The sequence below is a fragment of the Ambystoma mexicanum genome, chromosome 3q, assembly GCF_040938575.1.
Source record: "Ambystoma mexicanum isolate Mex_15411 chromosome 3q, UKY_AmexF1_1, whole genome shotgun sequence".
NCBI classification, from domain to species: domain Eukaryota; kingdom Metazoa; phylum Chordata; class Amphibia; order Caudata; family Ambystomatidae; genus Ambystoma; species Ambystoma mexicanum.
The window spans coordinates 623,695,967-623,714,279 of record NC_090926.1 but is presented as its reverse complement, the minus strand read 5'-3'; the positions used below and the strand labels follow the sequence as shown (position 1 = coordinate 623,714,279).

The window sequence follows — 18,313 nt, the reverse complement described above, 5'->3', positions numbered from 1 at the left end:
GAGGAGGCTTCGTTTTCTACTAGCTGGACAAGGTGGTAGCGGCGTCTTGAGTGGCAACTCAAACTCTTCATTAGTTACATCAGATCAGGCGGACCCAATGAGATGGGAGGATAAGGTTTCAGCACTTTAAAACACGTATGAGGGAGGGATGCAGAAGGTGCTCAAGGATTCTACCCAACAGAAGAATGAGGGAATAAAGGGAGACACAGAAGATGCAATAGTTATCACTGTTGTCGACATAGACAAAAGGCCTATCCGGAATGGCAAATGGTAAATCTGCAGTGCCAGGCACAGTTCCCATCGAACTATGTAAGTGTGAGAGAATGATATGGTTGCCTATTCACTGGTATTTCATGCCTTGCTACCTCTAATGATTATCCTTAAAAGCTGGAAGGAATCGATAATCATATCAATATTTGAAAACGTTGACAGAACAGATCCCACATGCTAGCAACCAATCACCCTAATTGATACCACAGCCCAATGGTTTGGCCCGGGTAATACATGGGGAAATAATAGAATGGGCGCAAACAAATAGAATTCTCTCCGATTTTCTATATGTATTTCGGGAGGGCGTGGGCACCGCGGATCCGACTCTGAACCTAAGATTAATCTTGAACAAGTCTGCTCAAGGATATCAAAATTCTATCTACTTAGGATTCATGGATCTATCGACAGCGTTTGCCTGTGTAAATGATAAAAAAGCTGTGTATTACACTAAAGGGTCTTGGAATGTCCAATTCAATACTCCAAATACTGATCAAAATGTATCGCAGTCACATGGCAAGAGTACGGTATGGTAGCAGGGAGACATTAACCCAGGTGTTTTGATCAATGCAATTAAGGAAGGCAAGACTGCGTACTTATGTACTCTCACTTTTGTCAGAATTATGCAAAATGACGAGCTATGTGCCAAAGATGGGAGGTGATAAATTATGTTTCCTTCCTTGCAAATGCAGACGAAACAGTCTTGATCCCATTAACAAAAATGCCCCTCAAATATTGGCCAAGGGCTATTCAGGTTATATGGGCAGGAGGGACCCGAAGGTTAATATAAATAAATGAAATGCCATGCGCATTAGTAATGTGAAAGCATCCGTTGGTCCAATATCAGCTCTGAGAGGGAGCATGGATTGGGTTTGCTCTTTTTGGTATTTAGCGGTCATCATACCCCGAGACATTAAATGGCATCAGCACATTAAAAAATAAGCTGGTTGCACAGGTCAATAGTTCTATATTAAGATACAGGAAACAATTGGAAGCATACCCTTTAGAGCACATTGGTCCTGTATGGGGGCATTTGGGGCTATTATAGCTCAGAGGCAATTCAAATTAAGAGAATCACTTCCTTTGGGTGATAAAGGGAGTACATCAGGGTTTTCCGTGCTACGTCTTACATGAGGAATGTTGTCTAACTTATAATATATTTTATTTATTTATAATTATGTTGTAGACTACATAGGCCTGCACGGTTTATAGTCATAATCTCGAATACAAATATGTCGAAAGTAATAATGTCGAAAAAATAAAGTCGAAAACAAAAATGTCGAATTTCTTTTTTTTGTTGATTTTTATTCGAAATGGGGGGGTTCCCCCAACCCCCCTTTATTTAATTTTATTTTATGTTGTACCCCTTTTTTTTTACCACCGGAACCCCAAAAAAACATGTAAATTAAAAAAAAAATAATAAATTTGACATTTTTGTTTTCAACATTATTGCTTCGACATTATTGTAATTCGACATTTTGTTTTCGAGATTATTTACTTTTGACGCCTTTAGAGGAATTTACATTTTGGTCTCACTAAATTGTAACTAACATATTTTTTTCCTATGGGATTTCGCCATTATAAAACGTGTCTGTGAATCAGGCCCATTATGAACTCTGATGTGTTCAGTTGCTCCACTTGGCAAAATCACATCAATATCTCATTAAAGAATCTGGGTCTTGAAGAGCTTTATAACAGGTACAACATGATCAGTAATGATGCCTCTAGGAAGATCAGTGTAGCAATCACCCCTGCTTAGGAGGGAGTACAGTCATCAGGCCCCTGTGAGGGTTCAGGCTCCTTACTGGCCCTGCACTCGTTAAGCAGGAGCATTGCTATTCATACGCCAAGGTTCATCTGGGGTGTGAATAGTTGCTTTATTTTATTTTATTTTTTAAACAGGAGATGGGCTGTGCACGTATTGCGTGAGACCAATCTCCAGTAAATAAAAAGATGTCCACCGCTATTGTAAATAGAAAAGGGACTTAGTCCGTTTTCTATTTCTATTGCTGTGGCAGCCATGGGTGGAAAGGAGCGATGGGACAGAGCACAAAGCTCCAATCAGCAGGTAAGTGGGGAGGGAAGGGGTAGGGGTAGGAAAAGGGTGCAGGATATCTTGGAGGTGTGGTGGTGGTTTGGGGCATGGGGAGGCAAAAATGAGAGGCCCCCCTGTTGCCTCCCTACCTTCAAGGTGGTGGCACCCGGAGAAGTGACTTGGGTGGCTGGAAAATGCAGGCTGGACACTGTTCTTGCCTAAGTTTTCAGTCACCTGATTGAATGAGCACCCTTCCTCATGTGCAAAAATGGCTTTCACCCCCGCTGTGGGTGATGGACATGGCATTTAGCGGGCCGAGCCTTGGTGAAAGTTGGGGTTGTTAAAGGTCAGATCTGCCCACCCCCCCATGCAGGGGTGAAATCCATTTGCATCCCGGGGTGCGAATGGTAAATTCTTTTCCCTCCGGAGATTGGTGGACAAGTGACGCCAATCTCAGGAGGGGGTGGGGGGCAAGAATCAAAGATGGCTGCCATCATAGGGAAAAGGGCCTTTCAATGCCAGCCGGGAGACAGGAGGAGCCCCAGGACCGGAACACAAAGCTCCAGTCCAGCCGGTAAGAGGGGAGGGAGTTGGTGGAAAAGAGTTTTGGCATGTTTTAAGGGGTGGGGAGGTGGAGAGGCAACAGGCAAAGGCTCCCTGTTGCCTCCCCACAGGGATAGGAGGGACTCGGGTGGCTGGAACAATGGCCAGAGAATGTGTATTCTCGCCCTCTGTTCCAGCCAACCGATTGGCTATTCACACTTCCTTGTGTGCGAATAAAGAATTCCTCTTATTAAGATCTCAATATGTAGAAGTCAAGAAGAAGAGTGTGCAGTTTCATTTTACGCACAAAGTCTTTCTGGGCTCAACACACTACGCATCAAGGTTTGATAACCCAACTAAAAGGGGGATCCTGATGAATCATTTCAACAGAGCAAACGAATGCCTCAGCCATATGTACAAGCCTGGAGCCATTTAACATTTCATCTCGTTATGTCCTCTTTATTCTAATTTAAGAAAGATATCTTTTGCCAATGCTGAAAAGATGGGCAGTGAGACAGGGGCATGCAGCCTTTCACCACGTCTTAGCACTCCCAGATTTCCTATCTGCACTTTGTATGTGTTTTATCATTTAGAAGCCATCTGTTACAGTGGAATTCGTGTTAATATAATTTTACATGTAAGTGATAGGTTATACATGTTTGTCTAGCTGCAAATTTTAGGATTATAAATTTGTGATGTCATCTTTGATGTCCTGCGTGTTAATCTTAGCAGAGCACAGTGGTGGCACGAGTTATGGTTGCTTAGCTTACCATGCTTAGCTTACAGCAACCTCTGTCACCAGCTTTGACACACTCCTACCTGACGGTTACAAGATCCTCTCCGTACCCAGGCCCAATCGTGCTGGGGGGGTGTGGCCCTTATCTTCCCTGGTGGATTCCTGCCACTGTCACTCCTACGCAGACCTACTCCTCTTTTGAATGCCTTGTCTGCCGACTCTCTCTCTCTCTCTCTCTCCTAGCCATTCCCTTAGTGTGGCTACTATCTATCGGCCACCTGGGCAAATTTCCTCTTTCCTCTCCGAGTGGGAGGGCCTGTCCTTCGCACTCCTGTCCTCAACCACTCAACTCCTCTTTCTTGGTGACTTCAACATCCACCTGGATGCCTCCTGTTCCAACTCTGGACTCTTTTGCGACCTCTGCAACTCTCCCTCACTCTCTATTCTCCCGTCTGGGCCGACTCATTTGGCAGGGCACACCCTTGATGCTCTGATCTCTTCTGACCTTCCCCTCTCCACTCTTCTCTCCTGGATTGATCACTTTCTCCTATCCTCCCACCTCACCCTCCCTACCCCACAGGCAAAGCCACCCTCATCACTGCCACACTCCTTCTCGGAAATCCAACCCATGAAGCGCGTGTCAGTTGAGGCTTTCGCTGCCACCTTCTCGCCCCCCCCACCTGCGGCTGACTCCCACCCTGACACTGCCCTCTCTACGCTCCACTCTGCTATATCCGATACTCTTGATATCCTTGCCCGTGTCATGAGAATCCGCCTGAAGCCCAAAGCCAAATGTAACTCCTGGTACGACTCGGATCTCGTCACCCTAAAACGCAAGTGCAGGGTGGCAGAGAGGAAATGGCGTGCTTCATGTTCATCCTCTGACAAACTGGCCTGCCGCCTGCTCCAAAGGCATGATCGGCTCTCCGTTCTCACCAAGAAGAGAGCCATCATCCAAGCCCGCATCTCTATGGCCTCTAACAACTCGCCCGAACTCTTTAAAATCTGCAAGGAGCTGGCCAACCCTGCTGCAGTCTCTACCTCTCCTGTCCCCTCCCAGGCCCTCTGCACGGCACTGGCCTCACACTTCATCTCTAAAACTCAGGACATCCTGTCCTCACTCTCCTCCCATCACCTCCCTCCCTCCCTCTATTCCCTGCTCTTCCTCTGGCCCCTTTGCAGCCATCCCTCCTCCCTCCTTCTCTGCCTTTCCCCTTCTCTCCGCTGACGAGGTTTTCAGACAAGTCCGATCTATGAAAGTCTCGTCAAAACAGGTTCACCCCTGTTCCTCTAAAACTATCAAGGACCACATCGACTCCCTGGTTCCTGCCCTGGCTGACTTTTGCAACCACTCCTTCGCTTCTGGAGTCTTCCCATCCACCCTTAAGCACTCCCTTGTGCACCCTCTTCTTAAGAAACCCTCTTCCGACCCCTCCGGCCCAGCCAACTATCGCCCAATCTCCATCACTCCCTTCCTGGGCAAGCTCCTGGAGAAACTGTCCATCTCCCAGCTCAATCTTCATGCTGAATCTGTTGGTAGTCTTCATGACCATCAGTCTGGCTTCAGAGCTGCCAGAAGCACAGAAACTGCTCTCCCGAACATCCGCGAGGACCTGCTCTCGAACCTTGACTCCAACACTCTGTGTTCTCATTTTGCTCGATCTCTCTTCTGCCTTTGATACTGTCAACCATGCCATCCTGCTCAACCGTCTCCATGATAACCTGGGTATCACTGGTCAGGCACTGGCGTGGCTGACTTCTTTCCTCTCCAATCGACCCTCCTAGGTCCAACTGGGGTCTTTCCTCTCTGACATCTTTTTCTCTATCTGTGGTGTCCCCCAGGGATCTAACCTCTCTCCCTGGCTTTTCAACCAGTATCTGGCACTCCTTAACCACCGCATCGCCGCTCTCTGCCCCAACTTTCAGTGCTATGCGGATGATACCCAGCTCATTTTCAGGCTACCCTCAGCCTCCTCTTCTCCTTCCCTCATCTCTGACTGACTGTCTGCTATCCAGGAATGGTGTGCCGCCAATGACCTCTGCCTTAATGCCAGCAAGACTGAGATTCTACTCATCGGCACTCCCACTCCCTCCTTCCCTGCAGCTCTCTGGCCGGCCTCTCTTGGCCCTCTTCCTGCTCCTGCCTGCAAGGCAAAAAACCTTGGGGTCATCTTCGACTCCACACTCTCCTTCTCTCCTCACATATCTGACATCTCTAAGAAATCTCACTACCAGCTGCACCTCCTCAGCAGTATTCTTCCTTTCCTCTCCTTCCCCAGAAGCTCACCGTCTCCAGAGCCCTTGTTCTCTCTAAGCTGGACTACTGTAACAGCCTCTATCTAAATCTGCCTGCCTCTACTCTCCCCCCTCTGCAACTCATCCAGAACAGGACTGCGAGACTTGTACTTGGCCTCAAGCCCAGGGATCACATCTCTCCAGGTCTGAAATCCCAACACTGGCTCCCAGTGGCTGCGAGGATTAAGTTCAAAACCCTCTGCATTGTACACAAGGCCTTCTGGGGCCTGGGGCCAAAATACCTTCAACTCGCTCTTCCTAAATATCTGTCCTCTCCTGCTGTTTGATCATCCGCCTCCAACTCCCTCAGGGTCAGCCGCTTCTCCAAGCAACAAGTTGGGGGTAGATCTCTCTCCTCAGCAGGGGCCTCCCTCTGGAACAACCTTCCTGCCTCCCTGAAACTTAGGAGAACCAGCTCCAGTTCCGGAAGCACCTCAAAACCTTCCTCTTTGCTTCTGCTTTCTCTCCCCCTCTCCCCTGCTAAATTCCTGACTGAAATTGCAGTGAATCTGCAACTGGGCCACTCTCACCGATCTCGGCCCTTGGCCCAGCCACTCTCCCCTTGCACTGCCTCCCTGGCAACCCCTGCACTGCGGAACTGTCTCTGTTTCCCTACAGCCACCCTTACCAGCACTTGTCTGCACTTACCTTTCACTTGCCACCAGTTGGCTCTTATTATTATTTATCTTGTTATTCTACTTCCTCTGTACTGCACTTTCCCCTCTCCTTTGCACTTTTCCCCTTCCCCTCTACCCTTGCGCGATCTGAATGACACTGGCCTAGTAGGATCGTTGTCAGTCTTCCCTTGTTCCCTCCCCCTGCCTCATCGCGCCTTGAAACACTTGTGTATAGACGCGTTACAAATAACATATCATATCATAACTGGCGAATTTCAGGGGTTTTTCGGTTTTACTTGGAACCATAACGTCTGTTTAACAAAGTTTTTTCTTTGAATTTCATAGGTTTTTATTAGTCCAACTTAACCATAACGTCCCTTTAAAAAAGTGTTTTCAATGAATATATATATATATATATGTATATATATATATATATATATATTTTTTTTTTTTTTTTAAGAATCAGTGTTTTTGATGGATTTGTCGGTAAAAAAGTCCATCGAACAAATATAAAATTAAAAAATATATATATTTATTTCCAAAATGTAATGTAAGCAAAGTAATTTACTCTGATGAAACAGCATACAGAAATAAGTACGTACTGCATTCCAATGGTCCTATTGGTATCCTGCCTACAAAGTTGAATGTTTCCAAAGTATGCACTCAGAACAGAAGGCTGGAGAGTGCAGGAAAGCAGAAGGGAGTGCCCTTACAGTATGAAGTTGTGCTACATCCGAGAAGCATTCTCACTACTTACATTATCCCCAACACACCTGGCATTGACGTGAATACCTGGGTACGGGATGGCAATCCCAGAAAGTAGTGATTGTTTCTGTACTTTAGGTGTCAAAACCAAGCAATGGTGCGAGTCCCTTGGATGTTGGTGCTAAGAGCTTGCATGTGACACCAAAACCTGCAGTATGACGTGAGTCATGGGAATATTACGGCAGTAGCTGGCATATGGCGACTACCAGTCTAAAAGCTAAACTAATGGCTTTGTCAATGTGCGTTTGCTATTATGAATTCACACCAATTTATGGTTATAAACTGGCATGAGGTCTCCACCAGGCATACCAGCCACTAGGCCGCTAGAGCAGTAGCACATCAACTATTCTAAAATGCTGAACTCGGTTGCCCTGGAACTCTTCCCCATGCAGCATGTCAAAGTATGAAAACAGCAGTAATTAAATGATTTCTCATACACTCAACTGTGGACATATTTAATAGTGCAGAGAGAAAGGGCCAGCCTGTTAGCGGCTTATTTTCCCTCACTCTGTTACAATGTTTTAGGTCTATTGTGCAGGCAGGCTCATTAGACTGATAAATGTTCTCCAGCACAACACAAATCAAAACTGAATGGGAATTTATACTATGTACGATAAACAGAAGGTCCATTTTTGTGCCAGGAAACATAATTGGCTGCAATGCATTACAAGAAGATCTGCTCCACATACTGAAATGGCTTTTACTGTAAGATTATACAAACAGACTGTCCTTAATGTGTGACTGCCCGTAAATGTGTGTTACCTGTGCATAATTGCTATTTATTTTCTTGCCAGTGCTCCACCTCCTTACCGCTGTGGGCTCCTGCATACCTCTCTTTTGGTTCCCTGGGAGTATGCAGACATCTTTTCTTGTTCTATCGTCGACCAGGAGCAATGTCATAGGTAGAGGACTCACCGTCAGAGACTGTGCGCAAGTGTGCTCACGCTAAGGGATACAATTAGAAAAGCGTCTTGAGGGCTATGCACATATACTTCCCTGTGGGAAGCAGCGGGACATTACAATGAAGCCCAAATGGAGCAATCCACCTGTGGCATATTTTGATGGGTATAACGTCCTTTCATTGCAAGATGTTATTTCGCGAGGGGGTTTATCACACATTGTTTCATGGAAAAAAACTCATCTAACTTTTTAGGGGGGGTTGGAATAATATATATTTGGGGTGTGGGTGTTTGGGATCATATAAAAATTAAAAGTGGATGGGAGCTTGGGTGGGAACCCGCCCCAAAAATAAAAAATTAGATGAGTTTTTCATTGAAAAATCGGCTGTAAAAAAACCACGAAAAAACATCCCGTGATGAAATGACATAGAACCATTTTGATGCACAGTATAGTATTTTTTTAAAACATCTTTCTGTGGTCCCCCAGCCCTTGGCAATGCTGGTGGGGGGATCAAGATATTCACTCCCTGGTCTTGGGTAAGCCTACGGGGCGGAGAGCTGACCTGACAGTGGGCCATCCCATTGACGAACATCCTAGGTGGCACCAGTACCCTGGCCAGATGAGGAAGTGTCAGGAGAAAATGACGTAAAATGTGCTTTGTTGCCCAGTGCATTACATCACCTGCCCAGGTGGAGCAATATAAGGGAAATAGATCATAACCTTTGCTCCACCATGTGAGCCCTGAGACACCCCCATGCCAGTGTGGGTGGATAGAAAAGGGAGGACTAGGCTGTGTGGCATCGTAGGAATGGAAAGACACCAACAGAAAAATCCCCTTGGCCAGCCATGTCAGGTGATTTATGACCTCAAGATGCCAGTTGATCAAGTGGAAGACATGTCCTCTGTGGTAATCGTGATGCCCAGTGGTTCAGTTCTCGCTCCAATACCTCTGGATGTCTGAAGCCACTCTAGGAGGGAGGCCGAAAGGAGAGTCTCTGAGGGGCAAGAGAATGCTGAGGAGACCTTCAGAGAGGGAAGAGCCTTGATGTTCTCCTTTTCACCTTGGCCTTTGAAGAGGCTTAAGCGAATCAAGCACCTGAGGGTGACTGTTTTGCACTCTCCAGGAAGGGTGTTCAGTAAGCACCCGTTCTCCCACTCTGTGGGTGTGGGGGAGGGGCACCATCCTGCAGTCGCAACATTACAGGAGAACCAGGCAGGGGGTTCCTACACCAGTCAACCATGTATCCAGTTTCCATCTTAGGTCAGTAAGGCCAGAGCGGAAGGGAATCTGGGTGTCAAAGGCCCAAAGGACTGCTACTATTTATTCCCTCTTTGCATATGATTGACCCCAATGACAGACTTCATTTGCCGGGTCAACCTCCTTGTAGCTGTGTGCAAATATTTACCCAGAACCTGGGAAAGATTCTGGGACCAAACTCCAAACCACTTTAAACTTGGCGCATGTCCAGCTTCTGTCTATACAGAACAGGTGAGAGACCCTTAACTGCCGGACATACGCTTTTGGGTACTTGTGTCACCATAATCCTCATTGGTCGTTTGCCGTTCTTCTACTACACTCAGGTGTGACTATGTTTATGACTGGCGTGACACAAACTGGCTATACAATCCTAACATTATTTCCAAACTAAATATGGAAATGTCAGACAGAAAAGGATATGTTAGCAATGTGAATACCTACAGTTTATTCTCAAACATGATATGCAGTAAAAGGAAGGAATAGGCTTAGGCATTAAGATGGGGGAGGTGAGTGGCAGGAAGCCTCCCCTGTGGCACACTGCACAGCCCAGTGTCTGTCCAGACTGAAGAAAACTAAAAATCCAAACATTACTGCATTCCAGCGTCAATGTTGATCCTTTTTGCCCATGTATGGAAGCAGAAATAAAACCTTTACAGTGCTTTCAATTGACAGCTGTAGGGCCATCAGTTTCCGGAACCAACCCCCAATACGGGTTATGATCGAAGCCCATGCTATAATTCTTTAACCTTTCAATCATTTATTTTATTCTATTTATTTCATTTATTGGCTATTTGTAATGCGCGCTATTTGGCAAAAATTGCGTTTCGAGGCGCATCAAGACAAGGTGGGGAGGGATTGGGAAGAGGAACAAGGAACAAAATAAAAACAAAAACGTTCTTAAAAGGTCTTGAAACATTCGGAACGTGCAAGTGCTAAAGCATGAGCACAGTAGAGGGGGGCGTGAAGGAAGGGTAAAGGGGAGGAAGACAAAACAAAACAGGCTAACTAGGTGATGGAACGATTTGGAATGTGCAAGTGCTTAACATGAAAAGGGGGCAAGGGGAACGGAAGGGAAGTGCAGGAGGGGGAAGGTGAGAGGTACAATACCGGCAACACAGTTAAACATGCAGGCACAAGCAGGCAGATTGTCACAATTTGCATTTGGTTCCTAATGCAATCAGGTAAGAGTGAGTGCAGACTGGAAAACCCTCACCTCATGGAATGAGGGGCTACATCAGCCATGCACACAGACAATAAGGATTAAGCAGGTAAAAGAGTGACGAGAGAAGAAACCTTGCTAAGGGCAAGATGGGAAAACAGCACAACATAAAAGGCAGAGGAACCGGAAGTTGAGGGTTACACAATAAGAACAGAGGGCACAGTGAGGGGTCAAGGAGGGAAGGAAGCAGCAGGCATAAATAAGCGAAGCAGCCTAATGTGCGAGAAGGAAAAGAGTCAAGAGAATACTGGAGGAAAAGATGCAGGATCTCCCAGGCACATTATAATGTGTGAAAAGACGGAAGGTCTCACCAACAAGAATGGGGGAGAGTGATGCAGCAACAAGGCAGGACAACACTGAGATGGGTGAGTAAGAGGGAAAGCAGCATGGGAACAATAGGCAGTGAATAAAGTGGTATACAGTGAACGAGTCCCAAAGGCAGAGGTAGGAGGACAGAACTGGTGGCCCAGCCTCAGTGAGCAAGGAGGCAGGAGAACAGGCAAGAGGCCAGGAGCACAAGAACTGTAATAGTCCAGTAAAGTTAGCGCCATGTGCTGAAATGATCAATGAACCAGATACCGGGCAATCCGAAAACAGAAGCAGGTTAGTAGTTTGCATACTTGGCAAGAGTAGCAGACCAAAGGGGGCGAGTCAGCGGAAAGGGGATTGGATCCTTCCTTACCTAGGTGAAGAAAGGATGAAGCAGCAGAGCATCAAAGGAGGTGTAACAGTGAAGAAAACGGAGACATCAGGGTAGAAGAGGCATAGAATCCCGCCAAGCTGCCGGAACCCCAGACAGGCCCAAACAGGGAAGGTCCTTTCCCCGGGGTCCTTTACATGGAAGCTGGCTTCGCCTGCCGGCTACCCGTCCATATATGTGAAAAGCAGGCCAAAGCCAATCCAGTGTAGGTGAGGCTGAACAAGTGCTGGAACAAGCCCTAATCTTGGAGTGGACATGAAGTCTGCCATCTTGAGAGAGCAATCTGCTCCAATGCATACTGAAAGTTAACTGAAGACCCAACATCACGGCAGCTCCACCACCATAAACCTACGCTAACTTTCTATTTATAACCCGCAGTTTCATTTAAATATTTGTATGACATATGCAAATTACTTCCCAGCAATGCTAATTGTCCTGCATTCATATCACTGGGTGGGATTCGCTAATGCAGACTATGGTGAACTGTTCCAGGCCTTATTGAGAGCAAAGGTATGCAGAGGACGTGTGCAGGATTCAGTTTCCACTGGACTGCACCCTCTACTTGCATGGTAGAAGGCCTCAAGCATGATCATGTTCCATGCTACCGGAAACTGTCTAGCTGGGCAAAAGACGTAGACCTTCCAAGTAACTCACATGGATGGTGAGGTGCCAGACTTCACACTCCAAATTGTTCAAGGCTGAACAGAAACCTATTTTTCTTACAAAAAGCCACATCATGGGTCTAAATGAAGAGGTGGAATGGCATAAAATGAGGGCCTAATAGCAAAGATCCACTTAGCCCAATTGAATTTGTCTTTAACGGTTGCATTGTGGTGAATGCAAGATGTCTGCCAGAAGAGACCGTATACTGCGTAGGTTTGTGTGTCAATCGACATAACGGAAGGACATGGTTTAGCAGGGATTGGTGATTATTTTTTAAGATGCACCTCTGCTAGGGAAAATAATTGCATGATCAGATCTCCAAATAATTTTGCTGGATTAGTTTATAGAATCTCAGAGGATGGAACCGCATCAACGTAATATTGTAACAGGGAGAAATATCAAACAGGTGAAGATATCAGTCTTATAAAACTTCCAGGTTCTATTGTCAAACTTGGTAATAACGATTGAAGAAGGACTAAGTCACTATGCATTTGGAGTACATTTAATGACTGGAGAAGAATGCGAGCATGGAGAACCCTTCCGGTTCGATATGAGGAGTAGAATCTTTAACAATGTTGACTTTAAAGCCAAGAAAGGCATTTTCCTTTCAAACTAAGGAGAAATAGACTGGGATAACGCCCGAGTATGTGCTGCTATGAGATGTGACAGCGTATAATCCGTGTTTTTCAGGACTGGAGTAAGCAACAGAAAGGGACGCTTTTTTTATACACTGAGCGCAGTTCGAGTGAATTGCAGGTCAGTTTCACTTTATAATTCTGACAATATTCTTGAGCACTAAAGAAACGAGGTATTTGTTGGCTGGTGGATGTGGCTTCGTGGTTTCAGAGTTAAAAGAGCACATATTGGTTTAGTGCTTTTTTTCAGATACATGATTAACACTTGCATTACATGTGTAACACTTGCATTACATGTGTGCCTTGTAGGTGACATACGTCTCTGAAGGTAAGCGAAGGATGGTTAGTGAGGGGCTGGGAAAACATTCTAACCTCTGAAGGCATTCATTGCAGATTTGGGTATTCATCATACAAGGGCCGCTCAGAAAATATATGTCGGAGTGTCTGCTTTGAATTCAATAGAGAAATTACTATAAATAGCCCCTGACGAATGTTCGCATTTTCTTTAGCATTTGGAACTGAAACATGACATGCTATATTGAGCCTAGGGGCACACAATGATGTGTGCATAATAAGCCCATTGTTCAGGCTTCAGGGTGTTTGACCCAGTGTATTGTTTACTGTTCGTCATTTTCAGAAACTAAGAATAATATTTGGTCACAGTGTGTGGGTAAGTATGTAGATATGGGACATGTGAATGGTTTTTGGTATAAATATCGTTTGAATATGGACACCTAATTTTACTTTGTACAATTGGGTGTCAACAATTTTGTGATATACCACTGGTGTGAGTGTTTTTCATTGATTGAATGTGTAGATGGAAGCATTAATAATGAACTGTGACTGGTGGTTTGGTTCGCTCATCATGTATTTTTGTATTTGAGTTTATGTGTAAATTGGACAAATGATACATTTGCTTGTATATGAAGAATCTGAAAGTTGTGATGATGGATCCATACTGCACAAAATAGTAAAGAACCAGGCCCTTTGGTGGTTGGCTAGAAGTAGTGAGTCCGGGGTAGGCCTGGATCATTACAACCTTGTTTATGATTCTCCAATACCTGCAATATACTGTAACATGTAACCACTAAAATGTAATTAAGTTCTTTCTAGGGTGGCTTCGCTGTAACCCTTAAGTAAGCCTCCTTAAGCTCTGATTCAGCGCCTCGATGTCTGCGGGCTGTTTGTGCGCTTTACAAATACAAATAAAAATAAATAAATAAGTGAATTTCCCGGGCGTTACTCTTTGATAAGAAGGTAAACCCTCCTACATATTTTTATTTTATTTTAAAAGAGGTGTGTTTACCTGCTGCTCTGTTAAATGTGCTGTGCCATCCCCTGAGCTTCAGCTGCTCGCCGGCCTATGAGTGATGCACCCTATCCAGCCCAAGGTTAAGCTGGCCAGGGCCCCCGAAGTGAGACTATTCAAATAATGTGTGTCCCTGTGAAGCAACAACTCACAAGAGAGCATAGATGAGCCAGGAGATGAGATACAATGCAAGGTTATTAAAACCAACTCATCGATACCACCTGAAAAATGTTGTGGGCTAAATCACACAGTACGTGTAACTACTAAATCCGAGTACCTCCAAGAAATTGCTTCATGAAGAGAACAATAGACAAAGCTTAACTGTGTATTCTTTGGTCTCTATCTTCCCAGCCCACCCGGCATTCCCGCCAGAACGCCTTGTATCAGCACCCAGTTGTGTGAAAGCTCACTTTTCTGTATAGTTCCACTTTTGGAAGAAGCACCATCACTAATAAATATAAAAACACCAGCAGAATAAATAAAGAACCACCGGAGCCCAAGCTGAAAACGAGTCTTACCTGAAAGATATTGGAGAAATCGCGCAGGTTGAATATATAATGGAACTTGATGGCAGTGGGCAGGAACTGAGAGGCAATCTTCTGATGCAAGGCGAGCGCCAGGTTGATCAGCTGCTGCGTGGACTTCTGCAGGGGCATGGAAAAGTTTCCAGTCTTCAGGTGCTGAGTTAGGATGGTGTTGTATATGGTGGACAAGGCGTCCATGCCAGGGAATGATAGAGCGAAGACACTAAAATGGCGCTGCATGAAAAAGTAAACAAAGCGTCAAATGGATGGTTTGTGATTCAGCAGATCATTCTGTTTTACACACCAGACAAATTCAACATACAGTTTAGTTATGGGCAGGTAATCGGGGGTTTTGGGGGTTATGAAGCCTCCTAGCCCAAACTCCACAATATTACACTTTTTGGTGGCATGCAAGCTCCACATATTTATTTATTTTTGTTTTTTTTATAACGCACCCACAGGCAGAAACATTCTACTTCAGTGCACTGCTTAGTCATGATCTACTGAACTTGTTTGTACTCATTCTGCGCTTCTCGCTGCCAAGTCTATCACTGGAGCATCTCTGTAAACCGCTTTTAAAGTGAGTAATGGGGAAGAGACCACCTCAAGAGCACACACAATGGCAGAGGAGGGCCTGGTGTTTAATTGGGCATCTACTGCTTCAGCTCGGCTGTGTCTGTGTTGGTCCAGACCACTACCCGAGTTGGAAGGTCAGACATTCTCATATAGCAGGGAGCATTTTTTGCCATAGTGAACATTTTTCTGGCTAAACTCATAGGATCTGTTCCAAACCCTCAATGTTAATAACATAGGAAGCTAAACTGATTTATCTCTGGGCTGAGGAAACAGCCCCACAATACTCCAGCATTGAGATCCCGTAAAAGCCCCCCCCCACCCCCCTTGAACGAAGTACCCAGGTAAATCCCCTCAGCATCACTCACACTGGTTGCTGGAAAAATGGCCCAACATATCTGTGCAAACCAGAATTTCAGCACTTTCGAAAGATCACTGAAAATAGCATCTACAAAGAGGCTTTCAAATAAGACTCACCCTAAAATCGCCTATCGTCTGCAGACAACAGGGGAAAACCCTGCAGTTTAACGGGTTTCAGGAAGGTGTTTTTATTCAAATTACCATTGAAAGGAGTGTGTACTTCTGCTGGCCTCCGTTTATATCTGTTCCCTCTCTATACCCATTTTACTCCCAATAACCCTACTTGTTCGTGTTTCTAAGTTTTCATCCCCTGTTGTAAATTGAGTGGCACTGTATGAATCACAAATACATAACTATGTAATGTTGTGATCCATAAAACAGTGGTCTTTGTTTCTAGCAGTGTGTTTTATTATAACAGGGGCACAGTACGTGTGGCACTGGGCCACGTGAATGTTAAACCCGTGACAAGTTGCCCAGAGACCAGTTCGCGGTGTCTCCATCACAAGTCCCTAATACAATGCAGATCTGCCATTCACCCATTGGTCCCCCTCGGCTTATCTAGCACTCTAAGTGGACCACCAGCTGTTGCTTTCTAGCATCCTTTCTGGACTCGGAATCTAGAGTGGAAAAGGGCACGAAAACCGATGGATGCCCGACCAAGGGGGACGGAAAATAGAGCAGATGTAGAAACTGGATGCGGCAAAACTGACTGATGTTTAAAAATAAATTCCCAGCCAACGCTGTATGGATTTATACTGTAGCAGGCCACAAGGTCATGCATGTGGATGTGGACTGGTGCGCAGATATTTGGTCATTTCACGTTATACGTCTCTGAACTATTGATGTGTGAATTTATCTTCTACCCACCTCAGAAAATGTCGAGCTGCCAGACAGAGACTGTAGTGAATTGTAAAACCATCCAACCCCAGCAAATGAGCCTTATATGAGACCATGCTAGCCCATAAAAGGAATCTATGCTAGAGATGTTCCGGAGAAGCTATTCCTGGTCTTCTTTGTGGAATTGCAATAACCCAAAGCGGAAACCTCTGTGGCCCTGTCTATCCTACCCCCTCCCCTCACCCCGCTGTATATCTTTTTTGTTCTTAACTCTGTAAAGTGCTCTGTTATGTATCTGTATTGCTATGTACCTCTGTAAGCACTTAGTTCTTTAACAATAAATCACTCTGTAGTTGTATTGCTTCCATTAAGAAGACCCATTTAAATGTAGGGTTTGAAACCTTGACCTATGTGGGCCTCATTAAAAAAACAGTCAAAATGCCACCACCGGTGTGAACTGGTAAATACAGCCAGTGGTACCGCACGCTGTCCCCCTAATATCAGAAGTGCCAAATATTGCTAGACTAGAAAAATGCCTAGCAGATAAAATTGCTACCGGGGATAAATCAGTACCACCATCAATTGCAATAAGTAACATAAGATGTTTAACAATGGTGGGGATTACAAGCGAGAATAGGATCCGCTTGGAGCTACTGTGAAAAATGGTCTCAGCATTTAGCAATTGAGGTGTAAACTCAGTATCATGAGTGGTCGCATAACACATGGAATCAAAGTAAAAAAAAAATGTTGTTCTGCAGGGGTCCCATCGTGGTACATTATATGGGATTAAATGGTGCTCTAGGTGCATTGTCTCACAGATGTGGTTTTTGTTCAGAGCGGTTCTGTGGGCCCAAGGAGCCGTTCCATCTAGCCCCATCGTGCAAGACTGCTGGGGTTTTGTGGGCTCCCAGGAGGCTGCTAAGGTTACTGGGGCAGTGTGGTTGTGCTCTACCCTACGTCTCACAGTTGAGTGGGTGTGCTTTGTCTCCACTGATGTGTCTCCTGTCCAGATGTGGTTCCCAGAAGATCAGTGCACAATGCGGGAAATTGACCCCCCTGCAGGGTTGCATGCGTCCTAATAGACATGCTGGTGGTCCAGGAATTGTTTTTGAGCTGTGGAAACTGAGCTGTTATTGCACAAGGTGTGCTCCTGTTTTGGGGGTCTTCAGGAACTGCAGTGGAAGCCATGGAGTTGGTGCACACTCTGGACTGAAATTAGGGATGGGCCGAGGGCTTTCAGTAGTTATATTGTTGCTCTAGGGAATTTTCAGGAGCTGCTCCATGATCTACACTATCCGGGGGCTTTCTGAGCACGTACTGTGTGTGTCTGGGTGACTGTGGGAGCTGAACTGTGATCTGTCCGGGCAGTGCGCGATATGCACGTGCAGAATCTCCGTTGGGTCATGCTCTTTTATTGGGCTGAGGTGGAGCTATGGTGAAGGAGCTTTTATGAATGTATATGGGCACATGCCTAGTCCCTCAGAAGAGACATTCTTAGCCTTCTAATATATGTTTTTTGATAATTGGGGAGGTATTTGACCACAAATGTACCACTGGCGTTACATTTCACAGCAGGCAGAAAAAATGCGTACGAATATGCATACTTACCAGTGTTAATAATCAACATATACTGAATACGGGGGGCGCTGTTGCGCACGTGAGAAAATGGCGGCTCTCGTGTGAGCTCCGGGTGGACCCAGGGCTGCAAAGCCAGAAAAGATAATTTGCTGGCTCCGGTTTTCCGCGATTTTAGCAGAGAAAGGGTAACAATATCATTGGAATGCCCACATGAAATTTTGCGCTGATCGGTGCAGAGACTCCAGTGATAAGAACCCGGAAGGTCTGTGAGACAGCCAGAGACTCGGCGGCCAGCGAGAGGGAAGAGGAGCCCCGCCCCAAGGCGGTGAGTACGGCGGCAAGGGACCGCTCCTGTCGTCCATCCAGCAGAGGAGAGTCGCGGTTATCGTGGAGCACCTACTGGCCCCCTCCGCCTTCATCCCTTCAGAGACTCTGACGAGTAGCGGCCTGCTCCCGGATCCGACCGCAGCTGCAGAGGTAGGCCCTTCCCGCTCCCAGC

The 18,313-nt window shown here is 45.7% G+C and overlaps 1 protein-coding gene across 2 annotated transcripts in view; it reads right to left on the bottom strand.

Annotated features, from left to right (window-relative positions):
• Positions 1–18,313, bottom strand: part of DNAH9 (dynein axonemal heavy chain 9) — a 1,527,051-nt gene that overhangs the window by 797,963 nt on the left and 710,775 nt on the right. For both annotated transcript variants that reach the window (XM_069654516.1, XM_069654515.1), the window contains exon 41: positions 14,461–14,700. In XM_069654516.1, coding sequence (XP_069510617.1) covers positions 14,461–14,700 — 240 coding nt within the window. The remainder of the gene's footprint in view (positions 1–14,460; positions 14,701–18,313) is intronic.